At 36.5% G+C, this 26053-nt stretch overlaps 1 protein-coding gene across 3 annotated transcripts in view; it reads right to left on the bottom strand.

The window, feature by feature from the left end:
• Positions 1-26053, bottom strand: part of IPO8 (importin 8) — a 214906-nt gene that overhangs the window by 125422 nt on the left and 63431 nt on the right. For all 3 annotated transcript variants that reach the window (XM_069094877.1, XM_069094878.1, XM_069094879.1), the window contains 2 exons: positions 21965-22123; positions 19515-19671 (listed from right to left, as the gene is read on the bottom strand). In XM_069094877.1, the coding sequence (XP_068950978.1) occupies positions 19515-19671; positions 21965-22123 (316 nt within the window). The remainder of the gene's footprint in view (positions 1-19514; positions 19672-21964; positions 22124-26053) is intronic.

Genomic DNA, 26053 nt, shown 5'->3' with positions numbered 1-26053 from the left:
TACAATCCATCCTTATAACCTGACCATTGTATAATGTGAAAGTATTTACAGATCCTATACTTGATTATAAGACGCCATGGGGAGGGTAGGGGAAGGAGGGGGACAAAATGTGAAATTCAAGTAATTGTGGAATTGAATCCTGTAAACTAAAAGGAAACAAACAAATTAATAAATTAAAAATTGAATTAAAAAAAAAAAAAGAATCTACAACATGCCAGGCAGAATGCTAATTGTAGAGGGCAGAAATATAAAGAATGAACTTTGAGGTTCAACATACAAAATAAGAATGATTTTATCAATGGAAATAATACTTAAAAAGATGCTTTGCAACTATATACTTAATAACTACTAGTCCTTTGCAGTATCCTGCAGCTGAACCCTCCTATATGTATTTTTGTTGTTGTTTAATCATTTTTCAGTCATAGTCTTCATGACCTCTTTTGGGGTTTTCTTGAAAGCATTGGAGTGGCTTGTCATTTCCATCTCCAGCTCATTTTATACATGAGTAAACTAAGGCAAATGGGGTTAAGTAACTTGCCCAGAGTCACATGGTAGTTTCTGAGGACAGATTTGAATTCAGGAAAAGGGGTCTTCCTGATCCAGGTTCAGAGTTCTATTCACTACATCATCTAGTGGCTATCTCTATATAATAGCTCTTTGAGGTCAGGGGCTTCTCCATTTGTATCCACTACAGAAAGCACAATGCTTGGCACAAAGTAAAATATTAATGATTATTTTTTATTTATTTGTTGATTCATCCATTCATTTTCTCAACTTCCAGCTGCAAAGCCAATTTTTACTAACCCAACTGTAATATTTTACATTTATTTATTTACATTTATTATGACTAAATTTCATCTTAGAAGATACTGAACACTAAATTTCAACCACAGTGGATAGAGAATTAACCTCAAACCCAGAATAACATGCGTTTAAGTCAAGTCTTTGACACATTTCCAGCTGAATTACCTGGCAAAGTTACTTAACTTCTCAGTCTCTATTCACTCATTAACTCTGTTAAGTGGAAGAAAAGAAGTCAACAGGGATTGGTTGAAGGAGTAACAGTAACAATAAAATCATAGGTCTAATTCCTATCCCCTACATTTTATCTTATTGAATTCATTACAAGGTTATCAACCATTAAAATCTTTTTTGTGTATCCTGATTATCATTCAGTGGGTCAGCTATCTCACCCTGCTTTGTGTTAATACAAATTTGATCAGCATGCCATTTACACCATTATCTAAATTATAATAAAATATATTAAACAAAACAGGAGCAAACAAACTCTTGAAGCACTACCCGAAAAACCTGATGCCATACTGACCTCAAACACTTAATGGCTACTAATGGGGCATGTCAATTTGCCAACTTCTAAACCCAATGAATTGCACTACACCTAAACCATATCTCTATATCATTTCCACAATATCATGAGATAATTTATTGAATTCTCTGCTAAAATCTAGGTAAATTATAACTGAAATAGTCCCCTAATCTAACAGTTTAGTGACTGTGATAAGAACAGTATCTTAAGAAGTTATCACAGGAAAGGCATACTAGTTTTGCAACCATCCTTGAGGTTATATTGGCTCAGAGGACTAACACTCTATCTTATACTTATATCCTGAGTATAAAAGAATAGCACAATGGGCCAAGAACTCTCCCTTGAGGATTCGGATAGCAAAATGACGGAATGAGTAACACAGAAAAGAAGCAATCAACTTCATTAACAATGATCCCTACCTGCTCTGCTCTGAATACTGTTCCTCTATTAGGAATAAGTAAACCTCTTTTCACTAACTAGTAAAAGGACTATAAGTGTTATATTTTATTCCAATTTAGAATCTAAGATAGCTAATCAGCCTGGTCAAATGTGAACTCTTACTCAGTCATGGTCTATGAGAAAAACCCTATCAAGAAAGTGGAGTAAAAGCAGGGACATGCTTGGCCTCTCCCCAAACCCCTCTATAAAAATGACTCTAAACAAATTCTAGAGTAGCAGAACCCACAAAAATGATGGAGTGAAATAAATCTCCAGTCTAAGACAGCCTAGAAGGTCAACAGGAAGGGTCTATCGCAGCAGCATGGGCCATACTAGCATAGATGGGAGTGGAACAGGCCTCAGGGGATGGAATCACTGGCAACTATGGCAGTTTCCAGACTTTTAGGCCTACAGATACCAAAGACAGAATAGAAGGTCAGTGGGAAAACTGTCAGAACTGGGTTAGAGAGGAGTGTGGTCTAACCCCAACCCCAGGGTGGTACAGGTGGGCAGTGGTGGTAGTGGTGGTGGTGGTGGTGGTGGTAGCAGCAGCTGCTTCCAGAGCTCCTGGCCCACAGATGGTGTAGGGATTGAGGGGGATTGCAGGGATCTCTTTGCTGGAGCTGAGACAGGATTCTTTTGCTTTGCCCTGCTTCAATCTGGGGTCACAGTCCTGGGGTGAGGAGGAGCGCTGGTGAGGTAGAGCTTGTGGCTACAGTGGAGAGGGAATCCTTTTCACAGTTCCAAGTCAGAAAAGAGTGCTTGTGGTCACTCACAGACCAGAGAAAAGGCCAGGAAACGAGTAAACACCTCTCCTTTGATCATACCACCTTAGAAGAACTAAAAATTTACAGGCCCATAGAAGTATCTCTGAAAACAGCTTAGGACACCCCATACACTAGAGGCATAGTCTTACCTTAACAAAGAGTTAGAAAGTCAAGTATTTGGCTGGGAAAATGAGCAAATAACATTAAAAAACTCAACTACAGAATCTTACTTTGGTGACAAAGAAGATCAAAACATACAACCAGAAGAAAATAACAAAGTCAAAGCTTCTACATCAAAAACCTCCAAAATAAATATGAATTGGTTGCAGGCCATAGAAGAGCTCAAAAAGGATTTTGAAAGCCAAGTAAGTAGTGGAAAAATTGGGAAGAAAAGTAAGAGTGATGTAAGGAAATCATGAAAAACAAGTCAACAGCTTGCTAAAGGAGATCCAAAAAAATATTGAAGAAAATAACATCTTAAAAAATAGATCAACTCAAATGGCCAAAGAAGTCCAAAAAGTTATTAAAGAGAAGAATGTCTTAAAAAGTGGAGTTGGTCAAATGGAAAAGGAGGTCCTAAAGTTCACTGAAGAAAATAATTTCTTCAAAATTAGAATGGAACAAATGGAAGCTAATAACTTTATGAGAAATCAAGATACTATAAAACAGAACCAAAAGAATGAAAAAGTAGAAAATGGGAAATATTTCATTGGAAAAAATCAATAACCTGGAAAATAGATCTAGGAGAGAAAATTTTAAAAATGTTAGACTACCTGAAAGTCATGATTAAAAAAAGGAGCCTAGACATCATCTTTCAAGAAATTATCAAGGAAAACTGCCCTGGTATTTTAGAACCAGAAGATAAAATAGAAATTGAAAGAATCCACCTATCACCTCTTAAAAGAGAACTCAAAAGGAAAACTCCTAGGAATATTGCAGCCAAATTCCACAGCCCCCAGATCAAGAAGAAAATATTGCAAGCAGCCAGAAAGTAAGCAAGCCAGAGAGTATTGTGGAATCAGGATAACAAAAGATCTAGCAGCTTCTATATTAAGGGATCAGAGGGCTTAGAATATGATACTCTGGAGGTCAAAGGAACTAGGATTAAAACCAAGAATCTGGGTAGGTACCCAGGAAAACTGAGTATAATACTTCAAGGGGAAAAATGAATATTCAATGAAATAGAGAGCTTTTAAGCATTCTTGATGAAAAGACCAGAGCTGAATAGAAAATCTGACTTTCAAATACAAGAATCAAGAAAAGCATGAAAAGGTAAACAAGAAAGAGAAATCATAAGGGACTTACTAAAGTTGAACTGTTTACATTCCTCCACAGAAAGATGATATTTATAACTCATGAGGCCTTCCTTAGTATTAGCGTAATTGGAGGGAATATATACATACATACATACACACACACATATATACACAGAGAGACAAAGACATAGACAGAGGGCATAGAGTGAGTTGAATATGAAGGGATGATATCTAAAAAATAAAATTAGGGGTGAGAGAGGAAGATATTGGGAGGAGAAAGGGAGAGATATAATGGGGTAAATTATCTCACATAAAGGAGGCAAAAAAACTTGTACAATGTTGAAGAAAAGGGGGGAGGTGAGAGGAAATGAATGAACCTTACTCTCATCAGATTTGGCTTAAGGAGGTAATAACCTACACACTCCATTGGGTATTTTACCCTACAGGAAAGAATGGGGAAGGGGATAAGGGCAGGGGCAGGGGGATAATAGATTAGAGGGCAGAGGGAAGGAGGGGATTCCCTGTCAGAAGCAAATACTTTTGAAAAGGGACAGGGTAAAAGGAGAGAACAGAATAAATGGGGGGTGGAATAGGATGGAGGGAAATACAGTCTTTCTCAACATCACTATTATGGAAGTGTTTTGCGTAACTACACATGTATAACCTATATTGAATTCTTTGCCTTCTCAATGAGAGTGGGTAGAGAGGGAAGAAGGGAGAGAATTTGGAACTCAAAAGTTTTTTTAAAAACTGTTTTTACATGCAACTGGGAAATAAGATGTACAGGCAAAGGGGTATAGAAATCTATCTTGCCCTACAAGAAAGTGAGGGAGAATGGAATGGGGGGCTGGGGGTAATAGAGGGGAGGGCAGACTGGAGGAGGGGGTAATCAGAAAGTATGCCATCTTGGGGTGGGGGGTAGGGGAGAAATAGGGAGAAAATTTGGAACTCAAAATCTTGTGGAAATGAATGGTGAAGACTACAATAAATTAATAAAATTTTTTTAAAACCTGTCAAAAGAAATAAAGTTAATCTGGTAAGACCCATTTTTGAGGAAGTCATTTCAGTCCTTTGCTAGTTGTTCATTATTCATCTCTATCACATGCTAGAATTCTGTCAACAATTTAAGTCAAACACACAGATCAATTCTTTGCAGACCCTTTTCCAACATTTAAAAAAAATTATGCCATATTTCTCCTTTCCCTGAGATCTTTCAAAGATCACTGACAATGATTTAATAATCACATCTGCCACTTCTTTCAATATCGATGCATGTAGATGGGCATAGTCAAGATGACAGAGGAAAGCCAGGAAGCTGCCTAAATTCTCCCCAGTTCCCCTCAGAAACAACATTAAATCAAGCTTCTTAACAAATTCTGGGGTGACAGAACCCACAAAAAGAAAGAGTGAAACAATCTTCCAGCCAAGAATAATTCAGAAGGACTTTAGGAAAATCCTGTCTCACTTGGGTAAGACAGGAACATAGTTTAGCATAAATGATATCCTGGCAAGTGTAGCACCAATGCAATATTCACAGGACCAACAATGACTATGAATATGCCGGCATAATTCTGAATTGGAAAATATAAGTGGCTCTCTATATAGAAGAGAGAAGCAAAACATTTATTCAGACACCAGAAAGTCAAATCCATCATAGCAATTTAATGCAGAATTAAATTAAGAATTTAATGCACCATAACACAGCAGAGAGCAATACCATACCTTTAGTCTTTCTACAAACTCACAGGTCTTCTTGCCTGTATTCTCTCTCTCCCACCATGCTAACTGCACTGATTCTATTTCCTGCTCTACCCATTCAGCAAGCTCCTCCGACCACAGTCTCCAGACAACTGGCCTATTAAGGGGCAGTGAAGATCTTCAAATTACCATTATAGCAAGCCAGCAGGAAGCTCTTCACCACAAGCTCAGATCAGTAACCAAGGCCCCACAGTCTTGAAGTACAGTAGGCCAGCTGTGAGGCTTCCAAACCGAAGATAGCAAGCAAACAGACAGCCCTGGAACCCCAGGCACAACAGGCAAGACTAGACTATGCCACCCTAGGGCAATAGACAAGTCGCCAACTCCAGAGGCCTGGAACAGAAAGCCAGTAACCAGGCCCCCAGTAGAAGAAATTTGCTAAGAGTGCCCTCAGTATCCCAGGAGCAGAGCTTGACTTTACAAATGTCTGTCTTTAGTAGTTTCAGAAGTGCACAAACAAAATATAGATTATATTATGAAAATATTACAAAATTTCCTGAAAAATATTTATATTTCAATAAAATGAGGACATTTTAAATGACAGCTTCTGGGTTAACTTACTTGGATGAGGTAAAAAATGAAGAAAATTAATTACTTTTCAACTAATCCAATGTTGTGTCCAAAAGGAGATCTCAAACTGTTACCAAAAGATAGACTAGTGTTGCCTGTCTGAATATTACTTCTCTTTCATCATTTTTACCTCATAAAAATTCTTTGATTAGAGATAGGCTTAACTCCAGTACCTTGAAGAAAAATGTCATTTATTATTCTTTCTTGCTGCTTTCAGAAAAATCTAGTGTGGTCAAAGCTAAGAGTGGCAAATTTCCAGTTTGATGTAGGAAAACTATCATGGAAAGCAAGCTCTTTCAATAAAGGAATAGCTACTGCCTCTAAGAGACTGTATGCCTGGTACTAGCTAGCAGTTGCTTGAATTTCAATGACATTCAATGAGATCCTTTCCTTGATTTTTCTTAGGGGACCAGCTCTCTACAAACAATAGGATTCTCCTCTTTGCTTTGTATTCTGGATTCTTCTTTTTGGCTATCATCCATAATAACTTGAAGTTCTGACAGGACAGTCATATGTGTTTCTCAGAATGACAAAGCTGCTCAAAGTATCCAAATCATCCTCATATTTTCTACCAGGTTTGAAAGATGCACTGTGACTTACTGATGTAGTGTATGATTCAATAGTTAATGTTTTGCAGTACAGTGAATCATAAATATCTTTCTTTTCTCCCTCTTTGACTATTATAATTTGTTTTTCAACAGGAAAACAGGTATGTGGTATACTTTTTGAAGGACTCTTTTGAATCAGTGAGAAATTTTTGTTTGTAGTTTCTCTGTAGGAGCCATACAAGGAGGAGAGTTTTTAAATTTAATAACAGTTAGAGGTTTTGTTCAAAACACCACTCTATGGGGCGGCCAGGTAGCACAGCGGGTAAGAGCACTGGCTCCAGTGTTGGGATGACCTGGAGATCGAATCCCGGGATCAAACACTTAGCACCCACCCAGAAACACCTGGCTGTGTAACCTTGAGCAAGTTACTTAACCCCGGTTGCTTAAAAAAAAAAAAAACACCACTCTAGCTGAAGTGGTTTTACAGGCCGTATCTCCATTTGAGTTGGAAACACGTTGTGATAACAGAAATCTGGAGTCAGATGTTTCAAGGTATCTGTCATTATCATGCTCAGTTCCTCTTGTTTCCACCATCCTTCTTTTAATGAATCAAGCATAAGGATTCCAACCTCAACATCAAACATTCTTTTCAAATATCTAATTGAATAGTGAATTATAGGCTCTTTGGTTTGTGGCACTGCAAGTAAAAGAGAGTCCAGGGAACTTCAATAGTTTTCTAACCACTGTTCCACCCTGCATTTCTTAGCTTGATTTTCGGCTAGAGTAAAATTACTCTTTCAAAGAGCTGCTTATTTCCAACTATATTGACTGATTATTTCTGGAGTTAATTTTAGAGACTTCTTAAGTTCTGGGGATGTTTGTACATCTATTCTTTTTTGGAGGCTGACAGGTTTCAATAATTCACATTTAATTGGCAAAATCAAATGCTTTTCATCTTTGAACAGATCCTTAATCATATATAATTCTTCTCTCATAGACTTCCAAAATGCTTTGAAATGGGGAATAGTCTCTGAAATGATTAGCTTCTATGAAGATCTGTTGTTCTTTGAAATGTAAACAAGGATCTTTTAATAAAAACACTTTTAGTCTACTCAAGAGGGTATACAAAGTAGTCAGTTGCTTTTTATACTCCACCAAAGTATGTATAAAAATTATTCCATCCTGTGGTCTCCCAGTCATTCCAAGAGACAGGACTTGAACCCAGACCTCACTGGTTTTTAGGTCAGCTCTGTATCCACTCTCCCATACTGCCTGCCTCTCACCAGTGAATTATCAGAGAGGCTCACAGAATATGAAAGAAATTGTCCCATCATTTCGTCCAGGCTCCCACAATGCCCTCAGAGCTCAACTGTAAAAGTCACAAAATAGGCTAGAAAATGTGCAAAAACAAAAAAGAGCCCCAACCATAGAAAGCAACTATGTTTACAGGGAATATCATAACAAACTCAGAAGAGGACAACAATATCAAAATGCCTACATGTAAAGCCTCAAAGAGGAATATGAATTGGTCTCAAGCCCAAAAAGTCTTCTTAGAAGAGCTCAAAAAGGACTTTAAAAATTAGAAGGGTAGAGGAAAATTTGGGGGGGAAAAGAGTTATGCAAGAGAATCATGAAAAAAGAGCCAACAGCTTGGAAAAAGAAGGACAAAAATTGACTGAAGAAAACAACAAAGAAAACAAATAATTAGTTAAATGGGAAAAAAAATCCACTGAAGAAAATAATCCCTTAAAAAACAGAATTGGTCAAATGGAAAAGGAGGTACAAAAGTCAGCTGAAAAAAAGTTAAAAATTGGAATTAGGCAAGTGGAAGATAATGACTCTATGAGGCATCAAGAATCAAACAAAATCAAAAGAATGAAAAAATAGGAGAAAATATAAAATACCTCATTATTAAAACAATTGACCTGGAAAATAGATCCAGGAGAGATAATTTAAGAATTACTGGACTACCTAAAAGTCAAGAGAAAAAAAAATACCCTGGATAGCATCTTTCAAGAAGTTACCAAAGAAAACTTCCCTGATATCTTAAAACCAAAGGATAAAATGGAAACTGAATGATTCTGCCAATTATTTCTTGAAAGAGATTCCAAAATGATCTAGAACTATCAGCTCAAGGAGTAAATATTGCAAAGCAGCCAGAAAGAAACAATTCAAATATCAAGGAGCCACAGTCAGGACTGCACAGGACTTACATTAAAAGACAGAAGGCTTAGCTTATGATATTCCAAAAGGCAAAGGAACTTGGATTAGAACCAAGAGAGCAACTACCCAACAACATTGAGCATAATCTTTCACGGGAAAAAAAATGGGCGTTCAATAAAGTAGGGGACAGTCAAATTTTGCTAATAAAAAGATTAGATCTTTAAATACAAGACTCAAGAGAAGTATAAATATGTAAACAGGAAAGAAAAAAAACAGCATAATTTAAAGTTAAACTTTTCACATCCCTATATGGCAAGATAATACCTATAACTGTTAAGAACTTTATCTCTATTGGGGCAGTTAGAAGGAGGATACATAGACAAGAGGGTGTGGGTATATGTTGACTTTGATGTGATGATATAAAAAAATTTAAGGGTATTAAAAAAAGAACTGCTCTAGAAGACAAAAAGGGAGATAGAATGGGGTAAAATATATCATGTGAAGAGGCAAGAAAGACCTATTATAGTAGAGGGAAAGACAATAATTGTTTGAACCTTACTTTCGTCACATATGGCTCAAAGAGGGAATAATATACACATTTAGTTAGGTATAGCAATCTAAAATAGAAATCTATCTTACCCTAAAGAGAAAGAGAAGGGGAAGGGGTAAAAAAGTGGTGGTAGGGGGCAGATAGAAAGGACAGCAGGTTGAAGGAGGCAGTGATCAGAAGCAAAACACTGGTGAGGAAGGACCGGGTGAAAGGAGAGAAAAAAAAGTATAAATGGAGAAAAAAAGGATGGAATGAAATGCACAGTAAGTAATCATGAAACTGTGAATGTGAATGAAATGAACTCTCACGGAACATGGAAGCAGACAACAGAGGGGATTAAAAACTGTAATCATACAACATTATGTTTACCAGAAACACATCTGAAACAGAGTAAAGGTAAAAGGTTGGAGCAGAATGCATTATGCTTCAAATGAAATTTTTTAAAAGGCAGGGGTAGCAATCATGATCTCAGACAAAGCAAAAGCAAAAATAATTATAATAAAGACCCAAGGAAGAAAACTACATCATGCTAAAAGGTACTAGAGACAATGAAACAATATCAATAGTAAATATATATGCACCAAATTATAGCATCCAAATTTGTAAAGGAAAAGTTAATTAAATTACAGAAGGAATTACACAGTAAAACTATACTAGAAGGGGACCGTGTCAACCCCCCCCCCCAGAACTAGATAAATCTAACCACAAAATAAACAAGAAAGAAGGAGGTAAATAGAATTTTAGAAAAGTTAGATATAATAAACCTCTGGAGACAATTTCTCAATGGTACATGGCACCTATAAAAAAGATGACCATGTATTAGGACACAAAAAATCAGAATCAAATGCAGAAAGGAAAAAATATTAAGTATATCCTTTCCAGATCATGATCAATAAAAATTATATGTAATAAAGGGCCATGGAAAGATAGATTAAAAATTAATTGGTGGGGTGGCTAGGTGGCACAGTGAATAGAGCACTAGCCCTGGAGTCAGGAGGACCTTGGTTCAGATACGGCCTCAGACACTTAACACAAAAACTAGCCATGCGACCTTGGGCAAGTCACTTAACACCAATTGCCCTCCAAAAAGAAAAGCAAAAAAAAAACAATTTAATTGGAATCGAAATCATGTAATCCTAAAGAATGAGTGGGTAAAACAAGGTCACAGAAACAATCAGTAATTTTTTTCACTATATTTGATTAAATATTAAATACAAAATGAGAAAAGAAAAAAAAAGTTGCCATTTATACAGCAGAACATAAGAGAAAATTCAATATAATGGAATAAATTTGCATGTCAAGAAAACTAATACTACATACAAATACTACACATTATTTTAAAAAACTGTCCATCTTGGGGGCAGAGCCAAGATGGTGCAGAAGCACAACCTCCCCGCGGCTCTGGCTTCCACCTTCCCCAATCCATGTAAAAGGGGACTCTGAACAAACTTGGTTGCTGCAGAACCCACAAAATTACACACAGAAGCTAACCTCCCACTTAGGACAGCCCAGCAGGCCCGGCCAGCACAGTGCTCTGGGAGCTAAGCCCAGCCCCACACCGAGGCTTTAGCCCCAGGGTGGACATGACCATCCACGGCCAGAGGGACACCAAATCAGCAGCAGCTATAGACGTTTCCAGAATTATCAACACATAGATGCAAAGGACAAAGTGAGAGATCAGTACAGTCTGGACTTTGGGATCCAGTAAGTGGGAGTGTGTGGCTTTTGCCCCCGGGGCAAGAAGCCGCTGAGACTCTGGCACAGCCAGCCAGCAACACATGGCAGCTTCAGCTCCTGCCCTGCAGAGTGTAGAGGAACCAAGCACCAGACTAAGGGGTAATCGCTCTTGCTTTAACCTGCTTGGATCTGGATTGCAGTATAGGGTGGAGGTCCTGGGGTGTGTGTAGAGCTTGCAAGAGCATGTGGAGACCTCAGAGAGGGAACCATCTAATACCTCCGGCAGCTGAGAAAACCCCAGTGTTTGGAACGAAAGCTCCCCTGTCTGGTGGCAGAGTCCTACTGTGGCAAAAAGCCCAGGGGTCAAGTGACTGTGGGAAGAGATGACCAGGCAAAGGAAATAAAGCAGACAGAAGATTCCAACATTACACTCCTATTTTGGGGACAAAAAGGAGCAAAGCATGGAACAGGAGGAAAACAATGAGGTCTGAACTCCTTCACCAAAAGCTTCAAAGGAAAATACAACCTGGTTAAAGGCCATAGAGGACCTTATGAAGCAGATAAGAGAAGTGGAGGAAAAATTGGGAAGAGAAATGAGAACAATGCAAGAAAATTATGAAATGAGAGCCAACAGCCTGACTGAGGAAAATAATACCTTAAAAAACAGACTGACTCAAATGGCAAAAGAGGCTCAAAAAGGCAATGAGGAGAAGAATGCCTTAAAAAGCCAAATTTGCCAGATGGAAAAAGAATCTCAAAAGCTCAATGAGGAGAATCATTGCTTCAGAATTAGATTGGAGCAAATGGAAGCTAATGACTTTATGAGAAATCAAGATGCTGTTAAACAGATCCAAACAAATGAAAGAATAGAAGGCAATGTGAAATATCTCATGGGAAAAATCACTGACCTGGAAAATAGATCCAGGAGAGATCATTTAAAAATTATTGGACTACCTGAAAGCCATGATCAAAGTAAGAACCTAGAAATCATCATCCAGGAAGTTCTCAAAGAAAACTGCCCTGATGTTTAGTACCAGAGGGCAAAAGAGAGGTTAAAAGAATCCACTGATCACCTCCTGAAAAAGATCCCAAAAAGAAAACTCATAGGAATATTATAGCCAGGTTCTGGAATTCCCAGATTAAAGAGAGAATTTTACAAGTAGCCAGGAAGAAACAATTTTAATATTGTGGAAACACGATCAGGATAACCCAAGATCTGGAGGCTTCTACACTGAGCGATCGAAGGGCTTGGAAAACGATGTTCTGGAGGGCAAAGGATCTGGGATTAAAACCAAGAATCACCTACCCAGCAAAACTGAGTATCATGTTTCAGGGGGAAATATGGTCATTCAGTGGAATAGAGGACTTTCAAGCATTCTTGCTGAAAAAACCAGAGTTGAATAGAAAATTTGACATTCAGATACAAGAAGCAAGAAAAGCATGAGAAGGTAAACAGGGAAAAGAAATCATAAACAACTATCAAAGTTAAACTACTTATATTCCTACATGGAAAAACGATAATTGCAACTTGTGAAACTTTTCTCAGTATGAGAATAATTGAAGGGAACAGAAATGTGTATATGTGTGTTTATACACACACACACACACACACACACACACACACACACACACACACGTGTATGAAATTGTTTCTTCCTGGCTGCTTATAAAATTTTCTCCTTGATCTGGGAACTCCACAACCTGGCTATAAAATTCCTAGGAGTTTTCTTTTTGGGATCTTTTTCAGGAGGTGATCAGTGGACTCTTGAGACCTCTATTTCACCCTCTGGTGCTAAAACAACAGGGCAATTTTACTTCAGAATTTCTTGAAGGATGATTTCTAGGTTCTTTTTTTGATCATGGCTTTCATGTAGTCCAATAATTTTTAAATAATCTTTCCTGGATCTATTTTCCAGGTCAGTGGTTTTTCCAACGAGATATTTCACATTGCCTTCTATTTTTTTAATTTGTTTAGATCTGTTTAATAATATCTTGATTTCTCATAAAGTCACTAGCTTCCATTTGCTCCAATCTAAATTTTTTTTTAAAGCAATTGGGGTTAAGTAACTTGCCCAAGGTTAAACGGGCAGTTTTTTTTTATGTGGGTGTTAAGTATCTGAGGCCGAAACCGACTGCGTGTCCTCCCGACTCTGGGGCTGTCGTTCTTACTCACTGCACCACCTAGCCACCCCTGCTCCAATCTAATTCTTAAGGAATGATAATTCTCAGTGAGCTTTTGAGATTCTTTTACTATCTGGCAAATTTGGCTTTTTAAGGCATTCTTCTCCTCATTCCCTTTTTGAGCCCCTTTTGCCATCTGAATTAGTCAATTTTTTTAAGGTGTTATTTTCTTCAGTCAGGTTGTTGACTCTCATTTTGTAATTTTCTTGCATTGTTCTCCTTTCTCTTCCCAATTTTTCCTCCACTTCTCTTATTTGATTTTTGAAATCCTTTTTAAGCTCCTCTATGGCTTATAATCAGCTCATATTTTTCTTGGAAACTTTTGATGCAGGAGTTCTGACTTCACTATCTTCCTCCTGGTTCCATGCTTTGATCCTTTTTGTCCCCAAAATAGAAGTGTAAAGTTGGGTTGCTCTGTTTGCTTTGCTTACTCATGTTGCCACTCAATTACCTGACTTTTGGGCTTTATGCCACAGTAGAACTCTGTTACCAGAAACGGGAATTTTATCCCAAGTGCTGGGGTTTTCGCAGCTGCTGGAGGTAATAGCTGGGTGCCATCTCTGAAGACTCCATATGCTCTGGCAGACTGCTCACGCACCCCAGGACCTCCACCTTAGAAAGAAATCCAGATCCAAGCAGGTTAAAGCAAGAGCGATTACCCCTCAGACTGGTCCCTTGTTCCCTCTACAATCTACAGACTAGGAACAACCGTGGCACCTCAGCCACTTTTCGCCCCAGGGGCAAAGGCCAGATTGCAGTCAGAATTCCAGATCTCAAAGTCCACACTGCCCTTACCTCTCACTTTGTCCTTAGCATCTACAGGTTGATAATTCTGGAAACTACCACAGCTTCTGGTGATCTGAATTCCTCCAGGTGGCTCATAAGCCTGCCCTGAGGCAAAACCTCAGGCTCCCACAGCATTGCGCTGGCCACTTGCTGCCAGCCTGCTAGGGTCTTCAGCGGGAGGTTAACTTCTCTGTGTCATTTTGTGGGCTCTGTAGCTCTAAAGTTTGTCTAGAGTAATTTTTTACATGAATTGGAAGAGGTGGGAGCCAGAGCTGTGAGGAAGTCCTGTTTCTATTCCGCTATCCTGACTCCTCCCCCAATTCTAATTTTTAAGGAGTCTTTTTCTTCCTTAAGATTCTAGATCTCCTTTTCCAGGTGGCCGACTTTCTTTTTATGATCTTCTTGCTTTTCTTGAATTGTTTTTACTTTAAAAAAAATTTCTTCAATCTCTCTTATTTAATTTTTGAAGTATTTTTTGAGTTCTCCTATGAATTCTTTTTGGGTAGGCGACCATTTGACATTACTCTTTGGGGTAGGAGAGACTTGTTTTGCTTCAGTATTCTCCTCTGAAGATGAACCCTGGTTCTTCTGGTCTTCTCTATTCCCATAGTAACTGTCTGGTTAGGTTCTATCTTTCTCCTTTGCCTACTCATTTTTTTTAAATTTTTAAGCAGCTTATTCTTATAATCACATCTAATCCTGGGATGTGGAGGATGATACCTCTGACCTCGGTACTTTTTACTGTTATTTTTTTAGTTTTATCCCATTCCTAACCTCTGCACTCCTTTCCCCTCCAAGCCACAGCTGGGGCTCCCCAGCACAAATGTTCTTGCTCCCTCAGAACCCTCCAGTGACTATAAATCTTAATGTTCCCCTCTGGCCTGGAATGGAAACCAAGAATTCAGCTCTCCTGAAAGTGCCCACAGCAAGCAGCATCCCTATCCCACTGCTTCTACACTCACTGAGTGTATACTGGTTCCTTCTTTCCCAAGTCTTGCCCAGAACAAGTGGACCTGGGGTCACCTGTCAGTAGAGCCTCCCTCAATCTTTCCCTGCTCAGATACCCAACTCCTCACACTGTCTTGGAGGTGAAAATTCCTATAGCTGAGGTTGTAGCTACCTCCCAACAGTGCTGCCCCAAGGGCTCACTACCTAGCAGTTTCTGCAGAGCTAGCCTAGAGGTGTTTACACTTTATTAGGGCTGAATATCTGTCCTAGATCTTTCTTCAAATCTTCTCAGATTGTCCCAGAAGGCCTACTGTTTTGGCCCAAGTCTTGCATATTTTTGACACTCTTTCATGATTTTGTCTTGTTTGTTAAGGAAATCTGGAGAGCTTGGAATTTTCTGACCTACTCCACCATCTTTCCAGAAGTCTAACAATCAATAATTTCAAAGAGAATGACAATATTGACACAACATAAGAAACTTTATGTGATGCAGCCAAAGCAGTGCTTAGGGGAAACTTTACATCTCTAAATGCTTAGATCAATAAAAGAGAGAAAGAGCAGATCAATAAATTCAGCATGTAACTAAAAAAGCTAGAAAAGGAACAAATTAAAAATCCCCAATATCAAATTAAAAATTCTGAAAATCAAAGGAAAGATTAATAAAACTGAAAGAAAACTAGTAAACTAGTAAATAAAACTAAAAGCTGCTTTAGTGAAAAAAAAAAAAAAACACAATAGATAAACCTTGGGTTAATTTGATTAAAAAGAAAGAAAACCAAATTACCAGTATCAAAAGGGCAAATTCACCGCCAACGAAGACAAAAACTAAAGACAAAAATAATTAAGAGCTATTTTGTTCAACTTGCAAAGAATCTAACACTCTAAGTGAAATGGATGAAAAATTACCAAAAAATATAAATTGCCCAGATTAACAGAGGAGGAAATAAAATATAATCCCATTTTAGAGAAAGAAATTGAACAAGTCATCAATAAAATGCCTAAAAAAAAATATCTAGGATCACATGGATTTACAAGTTTATTCTACCAAACATTTAAAGAACAATTAATTCCAATACTATATGAATTATTTGGAAGAACAGGTGAAAAAGGAGTCCTACAAAATTCCTTTTTATGACACAGATATGGTGCTGACAAATAAACCACCAAGAGTCAAAACAGAAAAAGAAAATTATAGATCAATTTCCCTAACAAATATTGATGTAAAATTTTTGAATAAAATATTAGCAGAGAATACAGCAATTTATCACGAGTATAATATACTATAAGCAGGTGGAATTTATACTAGGAATTCAGGGCTGGTTTAATATTAGGAAAACCATCAGCATAATTGACCACATCAGTAACAAGGCCAACAGAAATCATATGATTATCTCAACAGATGCAGGAAAAGGTTTTGACAAAATATAGCATTAATTCCTATTAAAAATACTAGAGAACATAGAATTAAGTGGAGCTTTCTTTAAAATGATAAGCAGTATTTATCTAAAACCATCAGCAAGTATTATATGTAATGGGACAAGTTAGAAGGGAAATACATATACAATAATGTCAAGGGTGAAAGAAGTATTCTCGCTATCACCACTATTATTCAATATTGTATAAGAAATGTTAGTATTAGCAATAAGAGAAGAAAAAGATATTGAAAGAATTAGAATAGTCAATAAGGAAACAAAAGTATTGCTCTTTGTGGATGATTTGAGTATATACTTAGTCCTAGAGAAGCAACTAAAAAACTACTTAAAACAACAACTTTACCAAAGTTGCAGACTATAAAATAAACCCACATAAATCATCAACATTTCTATATATGACCAACAAAATCCAGCAGCAAGAGGTAGAAAAAAAAATTCCATTTAAAGTAACTCCTGGGGGCAGCTAGATGGCACAGTGAATAGAGTATCAGTCTTGGAGTTAGGAGGACCTGAGTTCAAATCTGGCCACAGACACTTGACACACTTATTAGCTGTGTGACCTTGGGTAAATCACTTAATCTCAATTTTTTACTCCCCCCCCTCCACAAAAATTTTTTTAAATTAAAATCAAAATAAAATAAAATAACTCCTGACACTAGTATAAAATATTTGGGAGTCTACCTGCCAAGACAAACCCAGGAACTATATGAATACAATTATAAAACACTTTTGGCACAAATAAAATCAGGTCTAAACAACTGAAAAAAATATCAACTGCTCATGGGTAGGCCAAGCTAATATAATAAAAATTACAATTCTACCTAATTTACTTATTCAATGCCATACCAATCAAACTACCAAAAATTACATTATAGAGCTAGGAAAAATAATAACAAAATTCAATTGGAAGAACAAAAAAAACAGGAATATCAAACGAATTAATGAAAAAAAATGCAAAGGAAGATGGATTTCCCATACCACATTTATAATAAATACAGCAGCAATTGTCAAAACTATGTGGGACTGGCTAAGAAACAGAGTGGTGGATCAACGGAACAGATTAATAGATTAGGAATTCAAGTGACTTGAATTCAACTAGGTGACTACAAGAGACATAGTAGTAAATGACTACAGTAATATACTGTTTGATAAACCCAAAGACTCTAGCTTCTAGGATAACAACTCACTATTGGACAAAAACTGCTGGGAAAACTGGAAAATAGTATGGCAGAAACTAGGGATGGACTACAGGTTCCCAAAGTAGGCAATATCACCCTCTGGGTGTGCTGGAATGATGGGGGTGAAGGAAACCTTGTAATAGCCTCAGGTTGTTGAATAACTGAAGGGTGTTGAATAAAAATAAGGGTTAACCTAACCTAACCCCAAGTAATTTTTTTTTAAAAGGGGATAGTAGGTCAAATAAGGTTGGGAACCCCCACACAGACCAACATCTCACGCCATATATACAGATAAAGTCAAAATGACTACAAGATTTAGACATAAAGGTTGATACCATAAGTAAATTAAAAGAGCAAGGAGTAGTTTACCTGTCAGATCTATGAAGAAGGGAAGAATGTATGACCAAAAAAGAAATAGAGAACACTATAAAATACAAAATAGATTATTTTGATTACATTAAATTAAAAAGCTTTTGTAGAAACAAAATCAATGCAACAAAATTAAAAGGAAAGCAGAAAGCCAGGAAACAATTTTTACACCAAGTGTTTCTCATAACCTCATTTCTCAAATATATATATATATATATATATATATATATATATATATATACATATATATATATAACTTGAATATATGGAGAACTGAGTCAAATTTATAGGAATACAAGTCATTTCCCAATTGACAAATAGTCAAAAGGATATGAAGAGACAGTTTTAAGATGAAGAAATTAAAGGTATCTAGTCATATGAAAAAATGCTCTAAATCACTAGTGATTAGAGAAATGCAAATTAAAACAACTCACAGCTATCTGATTGGCTAACAAGACAGAAAAGGAAAATGATAAATGGTAGAAAAGATGTGAGAAAATTGGAACATCAATGTATTACTAGTGGAGTTGTGAAATGATCCAATCATTCTAGACAGCAATTTAGAACTATACTCAAAGGGATATAAAACTGTGCATCCCTTTGTATAGATACCACCACTAGGTCTGTATCCCAAAGAGATCATAAAAAAGGGAAAGGGACCTACACATAAAAAAATATTTTAACAGCTCTTTTTGTGGTATCAAAGAATTGGAAATTGAGGGAATGCCCATCAATTGGGGAATGGCTGAACAACCTATGGTATGCAGTGGAATATTGCTGTGTTATAAGAAATGATACTGTGTTATAATATGAAATGATAAGCAGGCAGATTTCAGAAAAACCTGGAAAGACTTACACAAACTGATATTGGGTGAAGTAAACAGAACCAGGAGAACACTGTACACAGTAAAAGCAACAATGTGCGATGATCAACTGCGACAGACTTAGCTCTTCTCAGCAATAAAATGGTTCAAGAAATTCCAAAAGACTCATGATGGAAAATGTTATTCACATCCAGAGAAAGAACTATGGTATCTGAATGCACATCAAAATATACTATTTTCACTGGAGTTTTTTTTGTGCGTGGTTTTTCCCTTTTGTTTCTTCTTTCACAACATGACTAATTTGGAAATGTTTAACATAATTGTATATGTATAACCTATATCAGATTGCTTGTCATCTTGGGGAGGTGGGAGGGAGAAAAATTTGGAACTCAAAATCTTATAAAAAATGAATGCTGAAAACTATATATGTAATTGGAAAAAATAAAATATTATTTGCAAAAAATATATACCCATGAATGTAGTATGCCCAGGCCAAATGACTTGAATTCCACTAGGTGATCTCTTATTACCTCTTTTCATATCCTCTATAAATCACACAGATTTATCAATGTATTCTATCCCCTACTAGATTGTAAGTTTCATAAGGGAAAGCCCTGATATTTAAATTTTGCATATTCCCCAAACCTAACAGAGTACTCTATAAACATTAGGGCTTAATAATCAGTAGAAAGTTGCTTAATAAATACTTGAATTTAATCATCCTCTGAATTAGAGCCCTACCTGAACAAGAGCATAAAAAATTTTCAGAATCTGTTTCTGAAGTAGTACAGAGTAATGGGATGGATCAGGAAGAAGCTGGATAATTTGCTGCTGAATTCGAGGTAAAAATACTTGCATTGCTGCTATAAGAGGTTCTCTTTCCTCCGATTTCTTATATCTATATGAATACAAAAAGGGAAGGAATGAAAAAATACCAGAAATTTTAAACACAATCCAAGATAAGTATGATGATTTTTTTTAAATAAAAGGAAGAAAAGAGAAAAACAATGTCCAAACAATGACCCAACATCTCTAAATATTTTTAAGAATATCAACATTAATTATTCCTTACAACCTTTCCTTTTTTGTAGAGAGAAAAAATTCAGCTGATATTCAAAGCCTAATTCTTTTCTCTCCTTGATTCTTGAGGTGCTGGGTGATACAGCAGATAAACTGGATCTAGAGTCAGGAATGACCTGACTTCAAATCCTGCTTCAGACTCTTATTAGCTATGTGACTCTAGGCAAATGACTTACTGTCTGTCTGCCTCAATTTCCTCATCTATAAAATGGGAATAATAATAGCACCTCTGTCACAGGATCATTGTGAGGATAAAATGAGATATCTGTAAAGTGCTCAACAAATCTTAAAGCACCATATATAAATGCTAGCTATTGTTGTTGTAATTGTTATCATTGTTGAAAGTAAAAAAATTTTAAGTGAAATATCACTGAAAGCATTCAATGTATGGACTGCCAGAACTGGAATTAGGAAGACCTGAGTTCAAATTCAGCCTCAGACACTTAGGAGCTGTGTGACCCCGGGTAAGTCATTTAATCTGTTTACTTCAGTTTCTTCATCTATAAAATGGAGATAATACTACCTCCCAGGCAGTTTTCAAGATCAAATGAGTTAATAATTGTAAAGCATTTAACAGTGATTACCACATAGTAAGCACTATATAAATATTAGCTATTGAGCTATTATATTATTATTCAAAATCCTGGCTTATGTTCTCCAACATGATTCTGAAAGAGATATGTTCTCCCTATCCTAACATCTTTTATACAGATATTTATCCTTTACCTCAAGGAACTGTTCATGGTTTTTGATGTTTGTTAACTTCAAAATATAAAAAGGAAAATTTTAATTTAAAAAAGTATCTAGGGGACGTTATTTCATAATTTATCTATAGAATCCTATAAGAGGATAAAGCTAGGAATAGGGATTGGATCTGTAATTTCAGTGGCATAGGGAATTGCCAGGCAAGGAAACTCTATCAATGCAGGTCAATACCTTCTGAAAGAGGTTAAAGAAATGCCTAGAGTACTGTAAGGATAAGTGACTGACCCAGGGTCATAAAGCTAGAATGTATAAGAGGTAGAAGAACTTCCTAGCTTTAAGTACTCCTCTGCCTTTCCAACCTTTAAAGTGCCATTAAGTACCCTTAAATGACGGAAAATTATTCTTTCATCTTACCTAGAGTCCATTATAATATAATGAAAACCCAGAAAAATACAGTTTTCAAGAAATAAAATATTTAAATTATACAAACAATACATTTCAATACTCTCAAGAATAATCTACTTTCTAATAATTACTATATAAATCCAACCCATCTTGCTTTAACTTGAATACAGAAGGGAAATTAACTATCATTATCATTGTCTCATAAGTTCATAGATTTAGGGTTGTAAGGGACCTGAGGTTACTGATTCCAATCTCCACATCTACTACAATAAGGGAAATGAAGCTCAGAGATATCAAGTGATTTGCCCAAAATCACAAAGGCAGTAAATGGCAGTCAGAATTTGAACCCAGGTCCTCCAATTTCAAATCCCATCTTATTTTCACTGTATTATACTACCTTGTATCTTTTATTTACAAACTTAGACATTTCAAATCTGAAAAACACACTCAATTTCCAGAACTAGGTTTTAATTTAAAGGGAAAAAAGGAGGTTGCTGCACTCATCTCCTCACTTTTGTAATATGTATATCTTGTTCTGTTGACAAGATTTCAAATGCCCTATAAAAAGCTTTGGGAGGCACTGCGGCATAGTAGCTAGAAAGCCAGCCTCAAAGTTATGAAGACCTAGGTTCAAGAGCCAACTGTGACACATATGGCAGTGAGCAAGTAAGTGCTTTAGCATCTAGATATTCCTTCAGAATTTCCTCATCTAGAAATTCCCCAAATTAATGAAATCATCAGTTTAACCTCTATCTCTATCTCCCGTCTATTCTTATAAAAAGCCTTAAGGAAAAAAGGCTATCCATCGTGACTAGATAGAAAGTGTGTCTTTTTTCATTTTATTTTGCATCTAAAAAAATTTGAATGTTTCATTTACACAAAGGAATGAACTTATGTAGAGACAAATGATAAAACTCAACTTGCTAATCACCCTTATTCAATATTTTTTAAACATCAATTGAACATACCCCATAATCTTCTACTGAGAAATTTCAACTTACTCATATGTCTTCACAAGCTGATATAGACATAATAAACTGCCAAGCCAGCTCCCACTGCTTTGAGATTGTAAGTAATAGCCTATCTTGTCTACCACCGCAGTCCAGTGACCAGGAAAATCATGCTTAATGATGGCACGGAGACACATTGTTAACTGGACCCTAGGAGATAAAACAACAAAAACCATAAAAAATACACAATATTTGTTATATTTCAGAGATATCGACTGTTTTACATCATTCAAGTTCCCACATAATCTTTTTCTATAGGGGTAAATCTGGAGTGAAAACAGGAATACTTTAAGACAACATGACTTCCTAAAAATGAGCACCATATATAAGAAGTAATTTTCAACATTTTACACTACCCCCTACCTGATAAATTTATTTGACAATGCATTACTGCATAAAAATTCTAACAAATAACATCAGATACTATATGTAGCAATAACAAAATACCACCTAAGCAAAGGCAGGTCATCTTTCCCCCAAGTATGTACCTATGAATATCAATGTGGTATGATTAGGAAGATCTAAGAAAACTCCAACAATGAACAGTGCAGTTTGTTCTGAATAAATCTAGCCTAAGGGGAGTCTAAGAAGTAGTTCAGATAACAAAAATTAACATATGTTAGGACTTCTTATCACCCAGAAACCATAGACCAGTCTTATTTAGGTAAGGCAGGAATACCCTACTCTGTTGCACCCAGCAAACCTGTAGCAAGAAAGCAACAAAAAAAAATTTCGGGCATAAATATGAAGAATAAGTATTTTGGCAATTCCTAAAGAAGATGAAGAGGAAAAGAAGATGAAGAGGAAAAGAAGAAAAGGCTTTTCAGGCAAGTCTTAAAAGGTCTGAGAGTAAGGGAATTGATAGTTAACCCCACTCAAAACTACAAATACATGAGGAGATTTATACATTGCCTAAAGTCAAAATGGACAGGTCAATAATCATTTTCTTAAGGTAAAATAGGTAAGAGTATAAAAGGTGTAATGAAAAAAAATTTCTCCTCTATAAGTAATCAGTATTGATTAAATATATGCTTACCTGTGAAATGAAGAAATGCTTATATAAAATAACGACAGAAAATAACTATTAACTTGATTCATTCAATATCCCTAATGTCACCAGTTCTGGGAATTCTTCTATAATATTTTTCATAATTAATAATAATTACCATTTTATACCACGCTTTTAAGGTTTGCAAAGTGTTTTACATATCTCATCTATCTATGAGGTAGGTGCTATTATTGGATTATCCCCATTTTACAGATGGGGAAACTAAGGCTGAGAGGTTTAATGATTTGCCTAGGGTCACAAAGCTGGTAAATATTAGAGGTACAATTCAAGCTGGGGTCTTTCTAACTCCAAGTCTAGTAGCACTCTTCCACATTACACCACCTAGCTGCCTTGAAAGGGGAATATAGCATTATTAGGAAAAATCACTGGATTTGGAGTCAGGGACCTAGATTTGAATCCCAAGTCTATTACTTTTTGCTTATGTTACCTCGATCAGGTTACTTAACCTTTTTGGGTCTCAGTTCCCTCATCTGTAAAATCAGGAAGTTGAGGTAGGTGTATGCTAAGGTCCTTTCCATCTGAAAGCATTGTGCTAGTCTGAAAATATTTCTGAGGGATAGAAAGGTGGCACAATGGAAAGAGTACCAGGTTAGGAGTCAGGAAGACTCATCTTCTTGAGTTTAAATCTGGCCTCAGATGCTATATGATCATAAGTAAGCTACTTAAGCCTATCTGTCTGTTTCCTCAAGTATAAAATGATCTGGAGAAGAAAATGGCAAACTACTGCAGTATCATTGTCAAGAAAATCCCAAATGAGGTGTGTTATGGGAATGGGCATTTAAAGATCTTCCCTGCCCCTTGGCCCTTAGATAGGCTTAAGTGACTCTGAGAACCTTCTCTGATTTGAAAATATACTCTGCCTCCTAATAGGCTGAACATGGAGCCTGTGGCGGGAGGATTGTTCTTCAGGAATGCCCACACCTTATTACTTTGTGATTGGGTAGTGGGTCAAAGGGGTTGTGGCATTCTCTGAGCCAGGAGAAGGCTATATATACCCTGATGTGAGGTCTTCCTTTGGGGTTCACTTTGAGAAGAGTTGTGTGATTTGACCAGATGAGACTCTAGACAGCCATGGAGCCCCCTGGCTTTGAAAACCCTGATGTTGGTACTTCCCTCTCTAGTAACTGACTAGGTATAGATGTAATGATCAGACAGCTGGAAGCCTGTCTGCTGATCTGTTTCTCTGTCTGTATTTGTTGTTTGCTTATAACCTCTGTTTGTATTCTCTGAAGTTCGGGGTGCTGAAGTTTTTCCCCTGAACTAGGTAAATGACATATCTTTGATTAAAGCAAGATTGTTAACCCATTTTGAGTTGCTTTCCTTTAGAAAAGCAGATCTAGGAACCTGTGCTAACAGCCATCCTGGGTATGCTGGGGTGCTTGCTGCTACAGGGTCATGAAGAGTGGGACATGACTAAAACAACTAAACAACAACAGTTAAGTTTGAGGGGGTAACAGATCAGTGGTATAAATGAGATCTAAACTGTTATTAAGTGGCAAAGGTACCCCCCAAATATTATATTATCTAGTCACCTATTCTCATCCTATCTCTCATCAAGTCAGTAACATTTAATGTTTTATGTTCAGATTTTCTTTACTCCTCCATGCTGCTGCTCCCTCGTACTTCTTATCTTGGGCTAAGCAAAGTTCTCTACCAAAAGAACTATATTTCTACACCCTTTAGCCATATCACTTTCCTCTTCTACTTCTCATCATGTTGAAGGTTGGGTGTATGAGATGTATGAGACCATGGATTCCTTCTGGAAGAAGTGAGAATAAAAATAAAAAAGATTAGCTCTATATTACAGTAACCGTAAATAATTCATGGCACGTAAGGTGGCAGTCTCCCACTTCTTCCTCTTCTCTTTTCTGTTCTATTCTTATTTCTTCCTTTGTTTCTTTTCTCTCATTATACTTCATTTACAACAGAAGGTAATGTTTTTGTATCTAGAAGTACTACTCAAGATTAAAGTAAAATCTTAGTTTTAGATAGTTTACAATAGTTTTTCTATAATACTATGCTATCTCTAATTCCTTTGACTTCTCCACTCTACTCCTAGTAATAATCTGGAAATCTTATCATCTTGTAAAATCCAATAAGACTCATCAGTACCCTCTGCCCTTGGATTAGAAGATAGAGACACAAACTCCTCCATTTAAGGAAAGGAAAGGACAGCTTTTCCCTCAAATATATCATTTCACACTCAGCTGCACTCCTTTTGGACTTCTTTACCATGTCCTCAGGACTAGTCCTTCTTCCTGCTCTCATTTTTCAGCTTTCTTTTGTATATCTTTCCCCCAATTAGAATACAAACAAATGTTTTCTTTGTTTTTTTGTAATTTGTATCCCCTGCACTTAGCACAGTACCTGGCACATAATAGGCACTTAATAAATGTTTATTGGCTATTATTAACTATCCCTAACTCCCTAGATATTCTCAGTCTCCAAGAGAAACCTAGTCTTACATATTGCTGAGCTGTCCTTATAAAAGGAATGGAAACTGAGCTCAGATAACAAATGAAGAATACATATACATATATAAAAATACACACATATACCTATGAGTTAAATGACAGGTTGAGTGCCCTAGGAATAAATTTCACTTTAATGGGAAAGATAAAAAAAAATAAGATAAAAATAAAATGGTACAAAGTTAAGGGAGATCAAGTAAAGCAAAATAAGTTATTTGCTTATTTGGAGTTTCCACAATTTTATTTAATCAAAAAGGCCTCTTGCCTTAACTCTCTTAATGAGAATTTTATTTTCTCATAGAGGCAAAATAAACAAAAGATAGAAGATTACCTGAGATATAAGAAAGCAATTAATGAAAAAGAATGAGTCCTTATTCATTGTATTGTTGCTTCTGAAAACCAAAAATTATAATCTTTACAACTGGACTTTTCCCCATTATAAAAACCAAAAATTTTATGTCTCTTATTATTATATACACACACACACACAGAATGAGAGAGAGAGAGAGAGAGAGAGAGAGAGAGAGAGAGAGAGAGAGA

Source organism: Petaurus breviceps, unplaced genomic scaffold (assembly GCF_028583685.1).
Source record: "Petaurus breviceps papuanus isolate PSGF00001 unplaced genomic scaffold, PetGlider_PUasm1.0 221, whole genome shotgun sequence".
NCBI lineage: Eukaryota > Metazoa > Chordata > Mammalia > Diprotodontia > Petauridae > Petaurus > Petaurus breviceps.
This window is presented reverse-complemented; position numbering and strand designations above follow the sequence as displayed.